Genomic DNA, 23,170 nt, shown 5'->3' with positions numbered 1-23,170 from the left:
CTTATATCTAGGTTTGGTTACATTTTTTTAAAAAGAGTTCAGGAAGGAAGTAAGCTTCTTGATTTTGGCTGATTAAAAACTTGATAATCATTTTATAAAAAAATTAATTTAATGAAAATGATTGATTTTGTGTTGTATAAAATGTTGTTTGAAAGTAATTCCTTCTTGAAACTTGGAATGTAGCCAATATCAAATTTTCTTTCATCCGAAACCATCCATTACAAACCAATTACCTTGACACAATTTTAACACCTGCATCATGCTGTTTATATGTCAATATTTTCACAGTGTTGACATTGTCAAATGTTACAAAAAAATGCATGTTTACTTGTAAATATACTAAAGCTTTAGTAAACTCTTATAAAATGGTGAACATTCTTCAAAAATGTTTTAATGATGCATAAATGTATGTAGTGGTGACCTTTATAATAGCTTTCTGAAGAAACAGGTATAAAATTATCTTCCTTTAGGTAAACCAGCAAAGATTTAATATTATTAAGTGGTTATTGATAGGTTTAATTATTTTGTTTCTACTCATCCTTTAATAACGTTATTACAAGTGATAACTGTAATTTAATTGTACTCATCACATGTTGCACATCATGTTGTTGGTACAGAAGCTGTATGGTATTGCCTTTGATCGAGACAAAATCGTATGTGTTGATTTACTGATAGAATTCTGATATAAGCAAATAATTTGATGCTAATATTATGTTTAACTTGGATTGTTTAACTTGAATTTTTAAAATGTTATAAAGATTAATTAGTAAATTAGCATATCTCATCTGGTGTTGAAAGTACCCGGTATAGAGGAGACACTTTATTTAAACCATACATTAACATGATTTCATGAGGTTATTATATGTTATAACATATGTGTATTTCAGAGTGATATAACTGCTAGTCTTAATGAAGTGGAAACTTTCGATAAATCTGTGATGCAAAGGTTGTTCCCTGATATCTCTGTCAAACAAAAGGTTTGTTCTAAAACTTGATCTGAAATATAAAATGTTAACAGGATTTTAACAAGATTTAGTTAGTACATTTGAACATAAAATACTCTCACCTCTTCTAACTGTAAAAATAGTGACACAAAATTACAAGGTTGAAATAGCATAGACAACATTGTGCAGAATTACCTATTGATTATAATAAATGAATCTAGGATGTTTTATATACATGTTTTATACCTTCTTTTTCCTATGACCTTTTATTTAATAAGTTCATAGTGTATTTCATTTTGATTTAGGTTTTTATTTGTTAAAATTGTTCTGGGTTTATTTTCTAGAATCACAAAGACTGGATGACAGACTTTGAAAAACAGATTGGAAGTCATCTTAAAACTTTAAAACAGCAATCAGCATCCAGTGATAATGTAAGTTTATTATCATCATAATTTTAATATTAACAAGTTTTCAACATAGGCTGCTTGAAGGCAAAGATATCAATTAATTTGATTTTAGTTAACATTATATGGATAATTAAATAACCCACTAAGTATAATCAGCTTATTGTAAATGATTAATTTATTTGGGCTTCATGTATTTTAACTTGTGATGTAAATTTGATAGCATTTTCCTAAAAACACTATTTTTCTTTTACTTTCAATGTGTTGGAAATGATCAATTTCTATATTGTAATTCAGAGTGCCAAAAATGAAAGCAAGATAAAGGAACTAGAGGATAGGGTAAGAGAGGCCGAGACAAAACGAGACAGTCTGGCATCCAACTTACACGAGTCGGAGAACTCATGTTCTAGATTACAGACACAAGTAGCACAATATAGAAATGTTTTAGGGGAAACAGTAAGATATATTTAATGTTTATTCATAACATTTTCTTGTGTATAATGAATAAGAAGGGATTGTAGAGTCCTCTTATGCATTTCACTTGGAGAGTTGATCTATTTTCCTCCATTACATTACCCTTTAGAGTTGACTGAATAGATATAGCATTCTCCATTGTATTGCCCTAAGGTTAGGTAAATGAAATTAAATGACTTACAAAGTTAAGATTTATATTTCTACAATTAGATTTAATGTATAACTATATACAGATCTGCATTTTAGTTAACACAAATGCATAAAATTTGAGGCCCACATGGAAGATCGGGAAACCAAATGTGCTAGCGTCATTAAATAAAGTTGTTACTTACTTACAAAAAAACACATGCATACACACAACACTTCATTTTGATTATCAAAAACAGTGCCTTTTACTTTATCTTGTCCACTTAGGGAAACCAATACACCACAATGATTGTTTATGCACTGAATTATCTGAACTGTGTTTAAAACTATGACTGATGAAAAAAAGAGTGTGGGTACATGCTCAGCTCTACATTTTTGCAAATTTATGAACAGCAAATATAGTTGACTGTTCAGATATCCAGCACATTGTTTCTTCAATTTTATATTTATTTCTTAATTCCTATTGTAGGAAAACAAATTGACACAGCTAGAAAACAGCGTAGAAGCAGAAGAAAAGAAATGGCAAGAAAGATTGCAAGCAAAAGAATTAGAATTACAGCAAGTAAGTTACCTTATAAATCACAGATGTATGCTACTTTAATTTTTGAAGAAATCTTTTAAAGAAACGTATATTAAATTAAGATTGAGATGAAATTTAGTTTTTCATTTTATTTTTAGAGGCGATGTAGAAATGACATTATTTACATATATATATATTTATAATTGTAGGCAAAGCAGGAAGTATCACACAGTAAAGAGGAAGTAATAAAAGCAGCTGGAAGTCAGGAGGTAATTTATGTATTACATTATATACATTATCTTGCCTGTTTAGATCATTGCCTTATAGGTGTTGGCTACTTTTTGTTCCTTTGATGCATTGTTAACAACTTTACAGCTTCAATTTCATTTTATTCTTTGAATTTACTTAAAAAATATTTCAAGTTAAAATTTTAATGTTGTTATGTGATTTCAGAGCTTTATAGATATTTTGTGTATGTCATTCTCTTGATTAAATGTTAAGATTTTTCCTTCATCATAAAACATAATATAGCTTCTTATGATATAAAATATGTTTAAACTCGGAGTAGTTTCTTTCACATGTAGATAATATTTTCAAAATTAGTTGTTTGCTAATGATTTTTACAAAATAAAAGTAGCCAGGTTTAGCCTGTTGATTTGTGACATTTTCCAGTCTTTAGTAAGACTTACAGAATAACAATATATTATTACAAAATTTAGATATGAGTGGCTATTTGCAGTCTGTTGCATGTTGTTCACTGTTGTTTTAGTTGTTTTTATAAAGTGCTTGAAATTTGAACAGTTTTGATGCGACTATCACGTATATAAAAACATTTCCCGCCTTTTAAAGTCATGTATATTATTCTAGATCCTTTCTGTTTGACAAGGAATGCTGCCCATATATGTTAAACATGAACAAATACCATTGTAAACAGTGTACACAAATTCTGTTCCTATATTTATATCTACACTGATATTTCACATGAAATTATATCAAGCATTTTTGTCTCATTCTGTTTTTTAAAGCTTAATATTCTTATCATTTCTGCACTGGATTTTTCTAGGATATAAGTGATATTGGTTTTGCATATCGCTGTGTAGAGAAAAGTTTGTCCACTATAGTTGACGAGGTATGCATCACTTCAACCTTGACTTTTATAGGGAGCAGTCACTCTTTTCTTTGTCTGTCTGTCCATCTGTCTGTATCTTCACATGTACCAGTCTTGATAAAATTCACATGTCACTATTTTGTAGTAAGTTTTAAATTTTCATCCTAGCCATTTAAGTCTATCACGGTAAGAATATTATTGCAATGAATAAGGCTTTTTTAAGTGAATAAATGATCAGAACATAAGTAGCTTACATCTATTATCTAATTTATAGAAAATTAGTGTCAAAATTAATTTTGTCTTGAAACTTTGACTCTGCTTCATGTTGCATTTCCAAGGATGAACATTTAACACTTACCAGTTTTGCTGTTTATGTGTTACAGACTATTGCTTACACTTCATAATTTGAGTGTAGATTTTAGCTGCAGAAAAATTTGCATCAGTGTTTATATTTCTTAGTTAATGTTTAGATTTAAATCCTTAAGGATGATAATTATGATAGTGTAAGCATGTTTCTGTAAAAGTATTGCAGGTACATGTATTTGTATCAAGTGTACATGTGAAAGCAAGATATTTTCTGTAATTAACAAAACTTGGATCGACAGATGGCTAACATTATAGGACATTTATGTTTGTATTTATTGTGGGCTTATTTTTTTTGAGGCTTTGTAAAATATTGCACAGATTCAGTTTGCCTTGAAATGCAAAATATCAAGTTACTTTCTTTTATTACTGTCCTGTTTTATATTTCATATTTAGGCATGATATTTAAGCATGAGTTTAATAGTTTCTAAGCATGACTGGCTGCTGTATTTTTGTGTCGCCTTGAAAAGGTGACATATAGGGGTTACTTTTGTCGGCGGTGTCGGCGGCGGCGGCGTCTGTGTCGGCGTCGGCGTCCGCTAAAGCTTGTCCGGAGCATAACTCAGTCACTATAAGTCTGATTGACTTCAAACTTGGTATGCATGCTTCTTTCAATAACCCGAAGTGCAGTGCACAAGGACCGGTACTCTGCAGTTCTTATTTTTTGAGTTATTGCCCTTTGTTAATTTTCATACTTTAATTTTGTCCGGGCCATTTCTCTTCAACTAAAAAAGCTATGGACTTGAAACTTCATAGGATGATAGATCTCATTAAGAAGAAATGCAGTGCACAAGAACCAGTACTCTGCACTTCCTAATTTTTGAGTTATTGCCCTTTGTTAATTTTCATACTTTATTTTTGTCCGGGCCATTTCTCCTAATGTATAAAAGCCATGGACTTGAAACTTCATAGGATGATAGGTCTCATTAAGAAGAAGTGCAGTGCACAAGAACTGGTACTCTGCATTTCTTTTTTTTTTTAGTTATTGCCTTTTGTTTATTTTCATACTTAATTTTTGTCCAGGCCATTTCTCTGAAAGTATAAAAATTATGGACTTGAAACTTCATAGGATGATAGATCTCATTAAAAAGAAGTGCAGTGCATAAGAACTGATACTCAGCATTTCTTATTTTTGAGTTATTGCCCTTTGTTGCTTTTCTTACTTTATTTTTGTCCTGGTCATTTTTCCTCAAGTATGAAAGCTATGGACTTGAAACATCATAGAATGATAGATCTTATTGATAAGAAGCGCAGTGTACAGAAACTGCTGCTCTGCACTTATTATTTTTTTAGTTATTGCCCTTTGTTATTTTTCATATTTCATTTTTCTCCTGGCCATTTCCCCTAAACTACATTGTTCACAAGGCGACACATCCAACTCGCGGAGTTCTAGTTTCACCTTGTAGATGCATGATTTCAAATAGAATTAGTTTTGGGAAAGTATAGGCAAGTGATAATTGGATTGAGTTAGCCTTTCCTCTCACAACATGGCATTGCCCTGGCTGATTTGAAACACCTGAGTTTCTGTAATATAAGGATGTAAACTCTGTGTTTCTGTAGTGACTGAATATTTAACAATGGCTAAATTTACGTAAGAAAATTTAATTATCGGCATAGAAAAAATTATGGTTTCCTAGCCTGAACTAAAGTTATACCATACAGCATGATGCCTGTTATGTGGTAGACCATTAATTCACAGTGTGTCTTGTGTATAGGTAAAGGAAGTTGTATTGTTACTGGAATAGTGATAGAGTGTGTAATGAATAATCGTTTGATGTGAAATTACTAACATGGATCTTCACATTAGTATCATGCTATATATGTTATACAGTATATACAATAATGCCATGTGTACATTGTCAGATATCATTATATCCTACTTTTGTCATCTTTCCCTAAACATTTTTATGGTGACATATTGTTTCTAAATATCATCATGGCCAAACATTTTATACTATTTTGCATGTTTAACAGCTTATATATTGTCCTACAACCTTTATGGAAAAACTTGTTTGTTGCAGAAAGCATTTCAATAGAAAAAAATGGTCTTTTAAATAGAATAATGTTAGAAAAATTGTTGATGTCTTAAATAAGTTGTTGTAAATATAGTACATGTGAATATATCTAGGTTAAATAATGTGTCGTCTGTTACTTATTATGAATGAAATCATTTGTTTTTACATGACTTTATATGAAGAAGTATACTTAAAATTTAAACTAGTGAAATTTTATGCATGTGCACTTCCATAAAAAAAAACAGCTTATTTTTTAGCTCCAAACCAAAAATATTTTGCAATCTGTAATAGTTCTTTTATATGAATTTTCATTCTGTAAATTGTTCCTGCATGTAAATAAAAGTAAATGATTTCACATTATGTAGGAGGTGTTTGCTGATGGGTATAATATAATGTGGATGATACAGCAAGATATTACACTGGATGATTCAATTATTAATGTTACTATATTGTAGTTACTGTTATGTATAAAGTTATATATTGTTTACACAGATGAAAGAGAGAGTGGCTGAATTAGAAGGAGAGTTGAGTTCATCACAAGATAGGTGTTCACAATTACAGTCTCAAGTCAAACAGGTACATTGTTATACTTATCTATTTCTATAAATACACAATTTATTGCTTTAATAAGAGAAACTATACTGTATCTAAGATTTGTATGTGTAGGTTAGGCTATACATGTACTCGTATTCAGTGTTACTATAGCATTATATTTGTTATGGATGGCAACTAGTACCAATTTCAGTAATTTCAGTACTTGAATACTCATTAATTCCTCTGACTAAGTATCTAGTTACTTTAATGATTTTTTAGCACTTTAAGTGTATGATCTGTCACCCATTTCTGTGGAACCTGAAGAATTACAATAATGACAACAGAATTTTATAATAATGGTGTAATCTGTTTCTTATTTCAATACACAGAATTAATAAGTATTGTAAATGTAGAGATGAATCTTGAAAATGAATAGAACAATGTTGATTTGGGTCTAATTGATTACTTAAATTTGATTTTATTGAAAGCACTTAGCCCTCAAGCAGTTCATCTATCAAGTACAAATTTTGGCAACATACGTTTGGTAATTAACTTTTATAATATAGTAATAGTCCAGATTCAGAAATGCATGATAGCATTGCTATAAAACACCATGAAAAAAAGACATCACTAATATTTGTGAACTTTAATCCCATGTTGCAGGCACATCAGTATCCTATAGACACATGCCAACTTGATTATGCCCCCATTTCGAAGAAAAGGGGGTATATTGCTTTGCACTTGTCGGTCCGTCGGTCCGTAGACCAAATGGTTTCCGAGTGATAACTAAAGAACCCTTAGGCCTAGGAACTTCAAACTTGGTATGGTGATTGGTCATGACCAGTAGATGAACCCTATTGATTTTGGGGTCAAGGGGTCAAAGGTCAAGGTCACATTGACCTTGTAAGCAAAAACAGTTTCCGATCAATAACTAAAGAACTTTAAGGCCTAGGAACTTCAAACTTGGTATGGCGATTGGTCATGATCAGTAGATGACCCCTATTGATTTTGGGGTCAAAGGTCAAGGTCACATTGACCTTGTAAGCAAAAACGGTTTCCGATCAATAACTAAAGAACTTTAAGGCCTAGGAACTTCAAACTTGGTATGGTGATTGGTCATGATCAGTAGATGACCCCTATTGATTTTGGGGTCAAGGGGTCAAAGGTCAAGGTCACATTGACCTCTTGGGTAAAAACGGTTTCCGATCAATAACGAAAGAACCCTTAGGCCTAGGGACTTCAAACTTGATATGGTGATTGGTCATGATCAGTAGATGACCCCTATTGATTTTGGGGTCAAGGGGTCAAAGGTCAAGGTCACATTGACCTCTTAGGTAAAAACGGTTTCCGATCAATAACGAAAGAACCCTTAGACCTAGGAACTTCAAACTTGGTATGGTGATTGGTCATGACCAGCAGATGACCCCTATTGATATTGGGGTTAAGGGGTCAAAGGGCAAGGTCACATTGACCTTGTAGGTAAAAATGCTTTCCAATCAATAACTTAAGAACCCTTAGGCCTAGGAACTTCAAACTTGGTATGGTGATTGGTCATGACCAGCAGATGACCTATTGATTTTGGGGTCAAGGGGTCAAAGGTTAAGGTCACATTGACCTTGTAGGTAAAAACGGTTTCTGATCAATTAACTAAAAACGCTTAGGCCTAGGAACTTCAAACTTTGTCTGATGATTGGTCATGACCAGCAGATGACCCCTATTGAGTTTTGGGTCAAGGGGTCAAAGGTTAAGGTCATGACCAGTAGATACTTGATAACCCTTATTAATTGTTTGATCACTGGGTCAGAAGTCATGCATAATAACCTTATCACATGACTAATTGGCTGCTGATAGGGGGCATACATGTTTTACAAACATATCTTGTTTGTATAGTGTTGCTATTGATTTATAAATACAAATAAACATAAATATCAGATTTGATGTTACTATCTTATTTATATTTCAGGCAGAGACTAAATTAGAAGAGTATAATATCCAGATAATAGAATTGAAAAAATCTAGTGCCAATATTACTGTTATAACAAATGTAAGTAACATTGTATATTGCTTTTATAAAAAAAACTTTTTAAATGCATGTTTCCTTCCTTTATCTTTTACACCAAGCACTCATGTGCTATAGTCAGTAATCTCACTTCGTTGTAATAACACAATATGGACTCGTGCTATTCCACCAATATGCTGTAAAAACTGTGGATAAGTTTACCATTCACAAAAATATTACAATACTGAAACATATTGATTTACATTATCTTATTCTGTAATTTATTGTGTAAATTACTGTAATTTATTGTGTAAATTACACAAGTAAAATCCTAATTGCTGAGATTAAGGTACAAATCAAGAAGCGTGCAAATTCATACATAAATGCATAGTATACAAGAAGATAATAAAACATGCTTCTGGCCTTCTTTGTTTACAGGAGATTTTTTGTTCATAGAGGAAGATCTCTGGTAGTGTTGGAATATATTATAAATATACTTACAAAAATGAGAATGCCATTAACTTGTTTATTATTTTATTTGATCATTAAAGACATCAGATTCTGTTTATTTAACCCTAAATTTTAACCGTTATTGGTTTGATATTTCAGATTCATTTATTCATGACTGCTAAAATTTAAAGTGCAAGATGAATAATTTGTTTCAAAATATATTTTTGCTATATCCATATGATTGACTTTTTCTCATTGAATGGTTATATTTTTGTTTTATTTAGGATTTAGAAGACTTACGGAAACAGTTAGAGGCAGAAAAGAAGAAGAATAAAGACCTAGCATCTCAGATTGTAAAGTTGAATGGCATTATAAAGACAGGACATGATGCATTAACCCAGGAACAGAACCTCACAAAGAAGCTCCAGGAGCAGCTCTCATCTGGTGATGTACAGCAGGTATAATAATGAGCCGTGTTATGACAAAACCAACATAATGGGATTGCGCCCAGCATGGATCCAGACCAGCCTGCGCATCCGCGCAGTCTGATCAGGATCCATGCTGTTCGCTTACTAACCCTATTACAAGTAGAGAAACTGATAGCGAATGGCATGGATCCTGATCAGACTGCGCGGATGCACAGGCTGGTCTGGATCCATGCTGGTCACAAACGCACTATGTTGGTTTTGTTGATGAAACAGCTCGGACATTAAATGAAACATTTACTTTACCAGAAGCATTTGTGTTTAAATAACATTTAAAAACAACTAAATAACACAATAATAGACATGTTATAGATTAATGTAACCTATTACAAGATATGTGTTGTTGATGCAGAATTTTATGTAAAGCTATTCCAGTAATTATTGTGAATAACTTGGACACATGAAGCACAGAACTGAGAGCAAGAATGGTCAATTTAAGTGATTGCTGACTTATTATATGTTTAGCAAACAAGTGTTAGACTTTAAACAATAGGTCTGTCATTAAAATTTAAGCTTCTGAGATTTAATGTTGTCGCTGTAAACTCAAAGGCATTATACAGATGAGATATTCACTGTCTTTTTTCTGCTTTTTTTAGAATTCAAAAAGTGTGCCAAATGACTCAACTGCAGAAATGAATCAGGTATGATAATTCTATGATTGTTCTTATATTAATGTGTGATTTTAGAACTTCGTATAAAAACAATATTCTTGTGTAGTAAAGAACATAAAAGTATCATTCTTATTATCATAGTATTGAGTGCTAATACATGATTGTTTACTTTTACTTTCCATATCTCCTAAAATATGAGTATGTGTTTAAAAGGGTTGATAATTACCAACAAACTACTATTGGCAGATCGATAAAATCTTGACATCAGAAATTCAATCATAACATAATTGCCAATGAAAAAAGTTGGCCATTTGATTTGTTGGTTTTGATGAAAAAAGAAAGTAAAAAAGAATTGTGATTGGAAGTTCAATATTTTAAATAGTAAAAGTTTGATATTAAGTTTACAAATTGCGTGTTTTAGAAGTAACTGTAAGTGGTGAGTGTGATATTATAGTTACTATTGGACAGTCATATTTTGTTCATGTACACTAGAAATATTAGCAGCCATACTAAGTGCATGCCCTGTGCCTTTCTAGGTATCATCAAAATTATGCATGTTTTATACATACTAAATCTTCAAACTTACAGTCTTTAGTGCCAAGTTTCAGGTGGAAAATCACCTTTATATATATTTTAAAAAGGTATATTTCTCTCTAACAACTGATGACCTGTGCTTTTCTTTGGATAGGATTGTAAAGTTGTTTTTTATAGAGCAAATACTTGTTATAATCTAGTTATAACTGGTATTAATTAACCTTAGTGTACATGAAATCTGTTTATCATGTTTAACAAATTGCTAAGCATCTGTGTATGTTAACTTGTTTCACAGAATGCGAATTAAAACTTGGTTGTTTTATTGCTACACTTTCCACACAGAAGTAAGTATGCACAGTTTGTTGTGAAAAAAAACAAAACATGAATGGATTGTAAACAAAATTCTTGGTTTGTTTGTGTGCTTGGATTTACTCCTCCTGAAATTTTATGCTGTTCATATTTGACATATGTATACATAATAGGTGTAAAATTAGGCATATTGAGTTCTTTAATAAATGACTGCCCGTACATGTACTATGATTTCAGATGAGATAAAATAGAACTGTTTTTTTCAATTTGCACAAAATGCTTAAAATATTTAGAACAAACTTAGTTCCTATGTGTGTCTGTTGCCATAATCATTTCAAAATTAGTTTACCACATATGATTTGTATATACTTAAGTAATTTTGGATGCTGAGTATATGCAATTCATAAATCTGTGTTGTAAATACTGATTAAAATATGATTATTCAAGCTCTTGCCTAATTTTATACCTATGGGATAAGTATTTTCCTCTTTTGCTTTCAACATTGTCCCACTTAAAGAAAACCTGCATACTCTAAGTTGCTAGTTAATGTGCTTTTGTGCTTCAAATAGATTTAGATGGATAATTTTGGACTGAAAAGGCTTAGGAGAAAAATACTGGTTATAGGATCATTAGAAAGAAAAGTTTACTAATTACATGTATATCATTAGATCCTTGCATTGAAAGTTTTAAGTTAACAATGTTTGCTGTGGAATAGTTTAACTGACCCTCTAATTCTCTATGACATTGATTGATTGGTGAAAATTTATTCTCCATTTACCTCTAAAGCAACATAAATATACATCATTGAAATAGAACTACTAGTGTGTAAACTTACTTTCTGTGGGAAGTGTAGTTGATTTGTATTTCTGTTGTAAAACCAATTTTCAGTTTGCTGTTTATTCCTCCCATCATTTCTTACATATTTTCATCATTTATATTGTATCAACTAACAAATGTACCATTTACTGCCGTTTACAGCTGAGAACAAAATTACATGATAAGGAAAAACAGCTAGAAAAAGAAATTAGTGCTAATAAACTTCTTAGTCAGCGATTGGTAGGTTACGTTTTTCAAAATGACCCTAACCTTTTCTCATTGCTTTCAATATTATCTGTTAACTCTTGCATCACATAAAAATAAAAAGTAATTATGGCGAATTTATGATTTACATTTATTATTTAAATATGACTAAAAAAATGTAACTTCATTTTTTTTTTTCATTTCAAAACTACATTTTTTCTTAATTTGGCATTTGAAAAAGTATTTAAAACGGTGTATTTATAAACGACATGTAGGAAACTGTATGGTATATTTATTGATATTGTTACTGTTTATCTTTGGTCAGGCCCAATTAGGTGTTATGGTGAGTATTGTATATAAATTGGTCAGTATATATATTGTGGGGGGAGCTTTTTTTATACCATTTAGCAAATTTAAAGAAGAACAAAAACACAATTATATAATTCATACACATCTTAGTATATTAGAAAAGCATATTTATAATGTTCATAATTATTAAACTTGATATAAGAGCTGTACAACTTTATGTAACTTTGCTATTCATTATTTTATAAATAGAAAAAGCAATAAAGTAGGAATATAGGTAATATGACCATACTTAGCTGATGGGATATAAGATAATTGTGGTCATCATTAGTTTCCATCCAAAGCACTCATTACATATACAGTATTGCACATTGAAACCACACCCATCCATCCTCACAACAGTCAGTATTAAGAGATAACTAATGGAGATTTTCACTTACTCCCATCTATATTTCACACAGTTGTATTGCACACTAGAAAACTGACCTTATAAGGTGATAACTTTGAATATTTCTATAAAATGGAATAATTTATCCCCGAAACAAATAAAAAATTATTGAAATTCACCATAACTAACGAGTTCACAGAAAATAAGATAAATTTATCTTTTTGTTCATCTTAATTCTTACAGGTATTTTTTCATTTAAAGTTAAGATTTTCCCTGATTTGAAAATATAATGTAAAGGAAAATGAAAGCATTGAAGTAGTATGTGATCAGTATAAATTTTGCTTGTATTATTGTAGACTGTAATGAGATAAGGTAATTCTGAGTTTGTCCCTGGTCACTTAATGCTTTCATGCACATGCAGTTTAAAACTTTGATCTTTAATGCTTCCAAACCATGGGCAGCAACTCACAAATATTTTATCAAGAAGCTTTGATTTAATGTTATATCTAGAAAACATGATTAATATAAACAGGAAAGAAGCTAATAACTTGAAATTATAGAGACGATATTTGACATGGTGAAAGTGCATGATATAGAGGGTGCAGCTTGTTGTTTCTGTTGATCATTTGTTTATTATTGGAATGTCCGTCCCATTTGCTGTAGAAATTTGGATAATCAATCTTAAAGAATTTGATTATTATATATTTTTAAAGAATCAAAATGATTCAGACTGTCTGTTCAAAGTGGTTATAAGTATTCTAGAATGATTAAGGTTCTGGGATATTAATTATTGATGTTGTTTTTATGATTTTATATGTGATAATGTTGTCCATTTGATGTTGTTATTGTGTTGTACATCATTTTACACTTTCAAGCTATATCTGACTGTTATACATTTGTATTTCGGTTGATTTGCATGTGGTCTGAAAGTAACAAAAAAGTTGAGTGAACATTTTTCATATAGGACTTTGCTTCAAATGATTAAATACAGCAGAAGAGAGAAAAAAATGTTCTTATTTTCATTTTGACTTAATTTTGTAATTTAAGATCTTGTAACTTTTTAATGCAGATATATAATGTAATTTTTATTTATGATTATGTAGTAAATATTCTGTGATTATATGGATGACATTATTTTTCAGATACATTTTTTGATTAATGTCTCCATTTGAAATATTTCCTATAGAAAGTGATTTTCTTTATTGAGTTTCCCTGTGCAGATACATTTAAATTTAGCTTTGTACATCTCCCTTACAGCTTGAACATCAGAGATATTTCTAAGAAACCTGTGACTAAAATTTATCAAGACTTCAGAAAAAAGCTATACTGCCAAAAGAAGCTGTGCATGTCAAGAGCATGCTCAATTTCATTGATGTATCGCAGATTATTGTTGTCCTTTAATGTTACTCTTGCCTACATTATCTTCCAGCAACTATCAACAAGAATTCATCAAAAAGGCCTAGAATGTACAATTTGAGATGAAGATTATGTTTGTTGTATCTGTCAATAATTTTTTTTTACTCTTGCATTTTTATTGAGAATACTGTTTAACCTTGACCAGGACATATTTATTCTGTAAGCTGATGCCTTTATACTGGTCAAAACATAACTCTGGTTAACATATTTAAAGATGGCCTTGACTCATGAATTATCTTTACCTTCAGGGTAAAATTTTATAGATTTTTTATAAAAGATCTTTGACAGGATAATTTGTGATTGATGGTCATGTAACCTCCCATTACCTGTTCTATCTATGTAGGGTTCAACATGCTACAGAGATTTTCATCAGAAAAAAATATTTCTGTTTACTTTTGTTTCAATATTGTGGAATCAATAAGGGAGCATTTATCATTTTCAACTACACATGTTTATCATTGTTTGATATGTTAACAATTTTGTTTTGTTTATCTGCAGACATTTTATCATTTATCATGGATTCAATGCAAATGGTAGATTTTTAGAATTGTTCCAAGTCAGTTTTAACATCTATTTATAGATTAATAAAGTTTTGATATTTGTTTGACTTGTTTTAAAAGTTTATTTCTTATTTTTCAGGCGTCATCACAGAGCAGTTTGAATGAAGCAGGAACATCTGTGTGACATCACCATGGTGACAGCATTGATATGGTTACACCAGAAGAAGCTAGTCTCAGCTATTAGATATTTTATTCTACAGTGTCAACTGACAAGAAGTTTGCACGCTTGAAGATTTTAATCTGAATATTGTTGACTCCAAATGCTATGCAATAATTTCATGAAAATGTGTTAATTTTATTTAAGTGACGTACAAACCTCGTTAAGAATTTTGGGACCAAGGGAAAGTCTTCATTTTATTATTTTTTTGTTTATTTTATTTTTATTTTATGCCTCAGTTTAGTTTTATTTTTCACAAGAAAGAAATTATGATAATATGTAGTGTGTTTTAAATTCTAACTTGTTTATAGCTCTGTTAAGAAAGGTTTTAGTAAGCTTGAATAAATAATATTTTGATGAAGTTTTTCGGAAAACATATTTTAAGCATGGACATATATTTTGTTGTTGGATTTTGTTTGGCAGTTTCGATATGATGTACTATATTTTTATTGAAGGTTGTAGTAAAGTAGTAATATAGGAATATATATATAGCCTAGATATTGGCACTGCTTTTACTGAAACGTATACAGTGTACATGTATCTGTTCCTGGGTGTCGTATTGATCTACCTTTATATAAACATAGAAAGAATATGTAGATTATATTTGACATTACATTGTTAAGATGAGAATATATATATATATGTGAGAGGTTGATAGCTCAAGCAAGCTTATTTTTCACTTAGATTGACAGCAATATTACTGGTTCGAATTTTCTTGCTCTGATAAATCATTATGAAAGGGGTTGGGTTTTTATTTGTTGGTTTTCTTTTGCAATAAAGCTCATCTGAGTTTATTAAGTTATAATTAAATGATAATATTTGACTGTGACATTATGTATTATATATTGTGGAGACTGAGCAGTGATATCCAGTACCGCTTTATCTGTAAGTATGATGTTGCTATCCTTGCTTCAATAAAACCTGGCATATATTCAGTACTACCACAGAGAATAGATATGGAGGAGTCATTACTTTGATTTTTTTTATAAAACAACCATCATGGTCTCAATTAACAAATGATTGATAGATGCAGACATAGTTATTGAGAGAACAAAGTGAATGTTGCATTATAATACAGACTGGCTAACAAAGAATATTTTGTGTACATTATAACATGTACATTGAATTAATTTATGTTGTCATTGTTTAGGTTGTGTTTTAATCACAAAATTTTATTGTCATTTTCATTGCTTTGATAGTCTTAATATGTATTTTACTATAATACAGTAAGTTTTATCATTATTACGGTTTGTATTTCTGGACAGGGTATGTTGGTGAATGTCGGAATTATTAGTCATAATATAGCCTTAAATCTTTCTTTGCAGAGATTTGGTTAATTGCACTTATCAATTTTAAATAAGTCTGGAACCCTCAATGTGACATGTATTTAAAATGATGATGATAGTTATTTTCTAGGCTTGTTTAATGAAAGCAACAAACTGTGATAAAACAATTCATGTATGTCATATACTAACAAGATCTTGCCTACCCACAGTGTTATATTATAATATGAAATATATCATAGATCATTGTTCATTGATTTTTTGCTCTACCCTCTTTATAATGTTGATATGAAAGCACATTTTATCTTTTATCCTAACTAATAACATGGCGCTGTAAATATGGGCATTGAACTTTATACTGTAACATAACTATAGAAGTCAGCTTAATTCAGATGAACATGTGTAAACTATTATAGGTATGGACTCTGATTCAAATATCACATCAGTTTGCTTACTCTAGAAACGCTCAATCCACTTGATAGCAAATCTTTTGTTTAACTTTCACATGGCTTTGAAATAATTAACAAGCAAAATTGTAAGAATCATGTGTTCTATATGGTCTGTGTGCCATTCTTATTGTTCTATTAGCTTGTTTGTGTATTGAGAGACTGATGTTTAATTGTTATATCCTGTACTTTATGGTGATGGTGCTCATATGTCACTATTTACCAAAGATTGAAATATATCAACATGTCTTAATGTTTTATGTATGTTTTCTTTGTTGCTTTGTATGTTATTCAAGATATGTACCTGTAGATAAGGTTTTTAAAATGACATGTTTGTTTATTGTGAATATTTGTTAAAGAATGTTTTTCTGTTTGTATTGAAGGGTAAACCATAGCTGTTCTTTTCTCTCACTTGGTTTATATGGAATTTTATGTCCCAGTCTTGGGCAATGACAACATACAGAATTGATGATCTAGACTTGATTTATTCCTTTTCGAGAAATTTAAATAAAGATATTAATGAACTATATGTAAATGTATTTGGATTTGATTGACATAGATTTGATGTGTTCTTTGTTAGATATTGGCTAGTTATTTTACTTATATGTGCAATAAGTCAAGTTATTATTGTTTTGTTTGTGTTTTTTTTTTCTTTAGCAAAAAGATAAAGTTCACACAATATGAACAGTAAGATTGTGTTAGTTGTAAGTGTACATGTATGATTGAAGCTTTTATAAGGACACTGATATTCAACCAAACTTTGTTTTAATAAACATATGATTAAAGCTACTATTGAAGACTATTGTCTATTGTTCTCTCACTTTAGTCAAGTGTTGACAGTGTTGCATGGAAGCTTTGTAATGCATGTTTTAAAATTACAAAATATTTATAAAAGATAAAACATTTTTTTCAGGTACATTTATGTCTGTCATTATGATATATTTTCTCTACTTCACAAGGTTAGCTTTTTACACTTTTACTTTAATGATCTTGTTGTACAAGTTTATACCATACAAATCAGATGTTAGTTGAAAATATCTTGCCTTTTGTTGCTATTTCTCATTTTTGTGGTCTAATTTTATCATAAAATGAGCCTCGCCATGACAAAACTAACATCATTGGTTTGCGACCAGCATGGATCCAGACCAGCCTGCGCATCCGCGCAGTCTGATTAGGATCCATGCAGTTAGCTATCAGTTTCTCTACTTGTAATAGAATTGGTAAGCGAACAGCATGGATCCTGATCAGACTGCGCGGATGCGCAGGCTGGTCTGGATCCATGCTGGTCGCAAATGCACTATGTTGGTTTTGTCATGACGCGGCTCAAGTGTTACTGTATTCATAAAAACCATGACAACAATTACATTGTGTACAAGTATTGTGATATACCAATATATTTCTGTTTATTGTATGCTAAATATATTAGTTTACCGCAATATTGTCAACATTTTGTAACTAGCAATTTCATTCTTAAGGCACCTTCCGTTAATATTTCTCTTGTAAGTTATTGCTGTATCTTATAATGTATTTTTTAAACTAAAAATTTCAGAAGTTTAGCATGAAATGTTAATATGTAATTCATTATAATTACACTGTTGAATAAATTAAATTTGAGCCCAAGGTTACAATGATCTAATATTTATTATATAATTCATATTTAATAAAGATTAATTGTAGTATTTATAATTAAACATTTTAACTGGAATGTCCCATATACATAAAACTGTGATTACTTTTGTAGTTGACTTTATTTAGATTTAGATAGAAATAGTTATTATAAAAATATAGGAGAAGTAATTTTATAATTGCTTAAACATGCCAAAGGTTTTGGGTAGTATTGTACAGTATGAATATATAAAATGACAAAGGGGTACGGTAAAAAGGACATATTTGAAGTACAAATGTAGTTGTTTTCATTGATTGAACACAAGTTAGATGTCGGAATAAACAAAATCACATAATAATTATTAATTAAATTAATTTTGAAGTTCACAAAAGGGGGATTTGTTGGAAATTCACAGTTGAATTGATTGCAAGCGTTTTTAAAAGCTTTATCATCTTGATTACTGAAGTGTAAAAGCAGAATGACATGATATACTGTTCGTCACAAAATTATTTTTTCTTAACTTACAGTTAAGAATCTATTAGAGCTTTGTTTTATTTTGTTTTTTTAGAGAAATGTCTGTTTTAACAGCTAGCAATGTGCATATATAGATATATGTATACATTGTATATAAGGGAGATAATTTGTGTCTGAAGAACAGACATATTATTATATACCATTGAGGTCAGCTTTTTCATGTGTATGTACCATTTCTTTGCTTCTTTATTGACAAAATAAATAATAATCTCTCATATCTTGTCACTTGTGTTGTTACTTCCAGTCATATTTGTTATTTTGAAAGACATACAAAAAAATGCCATGTATTTTAACTTCATGTACCAATACCTTTCTCATAGATCAGCTGCAAATAAACACAACAAGCCTGGAGTATTTCTGCTTAACCTTTTAATAAGTTATATTGATGAGTTACAGCCTGTGCATCTTTGCTGAGGAATGAACATGCTGAGGAATGAACATACTGAGGAATTAACATATACATGTAATTATATTCAGAAAATTAAATTGAGAATATAAGGAAATGCACACTCACAAAGTGAAACCTTGGGGCTATTGCAATAGGTGTGCCATACTTATTACTGTAATACATTCGTCTTAGTGGGTGCATAATACTAGAACAAAAGGTAGAAAAATCTGTTTTTTGCCTCTCTCATTTTGACCACTAGTCCATGCAAGATGCATACAGACAGTAACAAGGGCCATAAGTGATGACGTGTCACCTCGCGATATCCATACCTCGGCAAAAAATCATTCAACCTAACAAAACATGTGATATATGCACAATAATTTGAGCTATGGTCTGATCCTGTAAAGTTTCATTGAAATTGCATTAGTGGTATAACAGGAGTAGTCTGGACAAATTTCAAAATTAAAATCGTGAAATGGCCAAAACTATTAACAAAAATCAATGAACTGAAAAATGTTAATTTGTGCAACTTTTTGACCTACCAATCAATCCTGTAAAGTTTCATTGAAACTGCATTAGTGGTATAAGAGTTGTCTGGACAAACTTAAAAATAAAGGGAAATAAATCTGACAAAATTCATTGACCCATAAATAGCCGATAATATGCCCAACTAAAAATAAATATTATTAAAGGGCCATAACTCTGACAAAAATCATTGAACAGGAATGCTGACAAAATGTACAACTAGACTTGGTACTGATCATTCCTGTAAAGTTTGGATGAAATTTGAGGAGTAGTCTGGACACTGTATTGTGACCAACAGACAGGCAATGGAGAAGTGATCCCTATATATCGCTAGAGGCAATAAAAAAATGTCATTTTTAGCTCGACTATTCGAAGAATATGAGAGCTATTGTAGTCGCCCCGGCGTCAGTGTCAGCGTCCGCGTCGGCGTCTGCGTTGGTTAAAGTTTTTTGTAAAGTCAAATATCTCAATTATTGCTTGAGATATTCAATTGAAACTTACAATACTTATTTATAGTAACTAGGTACATCAGATTGACAAGTTGGATAACTCTACCTACAATGTTGACAGAATTATGCCCCTTTTTAACTTAGAAATTTTGGTTAAAGTTTTTTGTAAAGTCAATTATCTCAATTATTGCTTGAGATATTCAATTGAAACTTACAATACTTATTTATAGTAACAAGGTACATCAGATTGACAAGTTGGATAACTCTGCCTACAATATTGACAGAATTATGCCCCTTTTTGTCTTAGAATTTATGTTTAAGTTTTTGTAATATCTCAAATATTTTCAAAGTCCATTGACATATGGCTTTGAAACTTTGCACACATGTTCACCATCATGACCCCAACCTGTAGACAGGAGGAGGTAACTGTATCCAACATTTTGACAGAATAATGCCCCTTTTTCGACTTAGAATTTATGTTTTAAGTTTTTGTAATACCTCAAATATTTTCAAAGTCCATTGACGTATGGCTTTGAAACTTTGCACACTTGTTCACCATTATAACCCCAACCTGTAGACAGGAGGAGGTAACTGTATCAAGCATTTTGACAGAATTATACCCCTTTGTCAACTTAGAATTTACTTTTAGGTTTGCATTCCACCTCAGATATTTTCATATTCTATTGAAACAAGTTGATATTTTATACTTTGAGAACATAATAGGACTCTGTCCAAGGCCTATAACTTTAACATGGATTTAAAGAAAAATTTTGTCCTTTTGTTATTAACTCTGAAAATTTTACATTATCAAGGCTCTTTTACTATCAAGCACAAAGAATAGTCGAGCGTTGCTGTCCTACTGACAGCTCTTGTTATGAGCATACAGTTACTGTCCTTTTGTCTGTACGCATTACCAAATATAAATAAGGGGCCATCTAACTGTAAAATGAACAAAAACAAACAGTTCTTCCTGTAAAGGCCTCCGAAGACAAATGACAAAAGAAATGGGCCATTATTCCATTTTGGCCGCAATTCTGACACACTGAAGAAAATAACATGACAAGATTGAATGAATTTAAAACTTCACACAGTGATGGAGACGATTAAAAGGTAGTGCAGTGTCGAACATAAACAAACCTAACCCTACACTGCTCAGTTTTGCAATTATCTCCCTTTATAACACTAATGATAAGTGAGAGGAAGTGTAGTCATCAAGAATCACTGAATTTTTTAATTGTCTCCTTTTATAACACTTAAAAATATTAAATATGGTACATAACTTCTTGTCTATCAATGATATATTATTGAAGCTTCACACATTTTTGAAGACTAGTAAGAAGTGCAGTGTTCTATGCTTGTCCAGAGAATAACTTTAACAATATGAAAGGAATTTAACCTTTACTTTTGAAATAGATAAGAGAAAATGCACGGTACAAAAACCACAATTCTACATTGTTTAATTTTTAATTCTCTCCCTATGTGATACACATACTTTAAAGTATTTAATAATGCTTGCCTGAAGTGTCTAATCTGTCAATTATGTAGTACAGAGTTACAGTGACTAATGAGAAGAAGTGCAATGTAAAGTACAATAAAGTTATTAATTATCTACCTTTATTGATGCATAATAATGTTTGTCCTGGGAATTACTTGAAAAGTATTGGCAGAAATTCCTTAAAAAATCTCAGTGATGGATTCCTGAGAAAGTGCAGTACCAAACTAGAACTCCGCGAGTTGGATGTGTCACCTTGTGAACAGTATAGCTGTCACTTAGGCATATTCTTCTTAAATATAGGTTATTTATAAACATTACTGTACCTTGAACTTAAGTGGCATTTGAACTGATAATAACAATGTTACATCAGGATTGATGTAGCTTGAATTGCTTTTACTGTGTAGGAGAATTGGCCCGGACAAAAATAAAGTATAATAATTAACAAATGGCAATAACTATAAAATCATGAAGTAAAGAATACCGGTTCTTGTGTACTGCTTTTCTTCTCAATAAGATCTATCATCCTATGAAGTTTCAAGTCCATAGCTTTTATAGTTTAGGTGAAATGGCTGGGACAAAAATAAAGCATTGTAATCAACAAAGGGCAATAACTCTAAAATCATGGAGTACAGAGTGCTGGTTTTTTTTGCAAATAAGATCTATCATCCTTTGAAGTTTCAAGTCAAAATCTTTACAGTTAAGTAGAAATGGCCCAGACAAAAATAAAGTAAGAAAATTAACAAAGGGCAATAACTAAAAAATCATCAAGTACAGAGTACCGGTTTTTAAATCATTGCACTGTATCTCAATGAGATCTATCATCCCATGAAGTTTCAAGTCCATAGCTTTTATAGTTTAGCAGAAATGGCCCAGAAAATAAAGTATGAAAATTAACAAAGGGCAATAACTCAAAAAATAAGAAGTGCAGAGTACTGGTTTTTGGGCACTTCTTCTTCTTAACGAGATCTATTATCATATGAAGTTTCAAGTCCATAGCTTTCATAGTTAAGGAGAAATGGCCCGGACAAAAATAAAGTATGAAAATTAACAAAGGGCAATAACTCAAAAATAAGAAGTGCAGAGTGCTGTTCTTGTGCACTGCACTGCACTTCTTATTAATGATATCTATCATCCTATGAAGTTTCAAGTCAAAATCTTTATAGTTAAGTAGAAATGGCCCAGACAAAAATAAAGTATGAAAATTAACAAAGGGCAATAACTGAAAAATTAAGTTATGCTCTGGCCAAGCCTTAGGGGGACACCCCCGCTGAAGCCGACACAAGTAAACCCTATATGTTGCCTTTTCAAGGCGACACAAAAAACTAAATTGCTATCTTACTTGAATTTTTTTTTACAATACGTAACACTATATTCATAATTAACCTAAGTTGTCTTTCAACTTGAGATATAGAGATCAAAGTCACTGGTGCTTAAAACAGTATGTTACACTTTTGCTCATAAAGCTATTGTTAGTTGTCCCATATTTGGTTAGTCTTCTAACTGGTTTATAGAGGTCAAGGTCTTTGCTGTTTAAAATGGCTTTTTTTACATTTGATCGCTCTTACTGCCATTATTTATTGAAATGTAAAAATATTTTTAGCTTAAGAGAATTGTTGTTGCATTGACATTATAAATATTATATGGGAATTTTTTTCACTGATAAAGGAAAACCTCAAGTGCCCCTTTTGCACATTATTTCA

The 23,170-nt window shown here is 31.0% G+C and overlaps 1 protein-coding gene across 11 annotated transcripts in view; it reads left to right on the top strand.

Annotated features, from left to right (window-relative positions):
- LOC132714245 (ribosome-binding protein 1-like) overlaps nucleotides 1–18,828 on the top strand; it is a 33,018-nt gene extending 14,190 nt beyond the window's left edge. For 2 of the 11 annotated variants that reach the window (XM_060697066.1, XM_060697057.1), the window contains 13 exons: nucleotides 888–977; nucleotides 1,289–1,375; nucleotides 1,646–1,804; nucleotides 2,439–2,531; nucleotides 2,699–2,758; nucleotides 3,553–3,618; nucleotides 6,468–6,551; nucleotides 8,473–8,553; nucleotides 9,243–9,416; nucleotides 10,040–10,084; nucleotides 11,876–11,953; nucleotides 12,243–12,260; nucleotides 14,667–18,828. In XM_060697066.1, coding sequence (XP_060553049.1) covers nucleotides 888–977; nucleotides 1,289–1,375; nucleotides 1,646–1,804; nucleotides 2,439–2,531; nucleotides 2,699–2,758; nucleotides 3,553–3,618; nucleotides 6,468–6,551; nucleotides 8,473–8,553; nucleotides 9,243–9,416; nucleotides 10,040–10,084; nucleotides 11,876–11,953; nucleotides 12,243–12,260; nucleotides 14,667–14,711 — 1,080 coding nt within the window. In that variant the 3' untranslated portion in view covers nucleotides 14,712–18,828. Of the gene's footprint in view, nucleotides 1–887; nucleotides 978–1,288; nucleotides 1,376–1,645; nucleotides 1,805–2,438; nucleotides 2,532–2,698; nucleotides 2,759–3,552; nucleotides 3,619–6,467; nucleotides 6,552–8,472; nucleotides 8,554–9,242; nucleotides 9,417–10,039; nucleotides 10,085–10,475; nucleotides 10,491–10,883; nucleotides 10,933–11,875; nucleotides 11,954–12,242; nucleotides 12,261–12,475; nucleotides 12,501–12,967; nucleotides 12,984–14,666 lie in introns of all 11 variants that reach the window. The other 9 variants (XM_060697059.1, XM_060697060.1, XM_060697062.1 and 6 more) reach the window with 9 other exon arrangements.
- Nucleotides 18,829–23,170: the final 4,342 nt, after the last annotated feature.

This window comes from Ruditapes philippinarum, unplaced genomic scaffold, assembly GCF_026571515.1.
Source record: "Ruditapes philippinarum isolate M1 unplaced genomic scaffold, ASM2657151v2 ctg35_1_1_1_1, whole genome shotgun sequence".
NCBI classification, from domain to species: Eukaryota; Metazoa; Mollusca; class Bivalvia; order Venerida; family Veneridae; genus Ruditapes; species Ruditapes philippinarum.
This window is presented reverse-complemented; position numbering and strand designations above follow the sequence as displayed.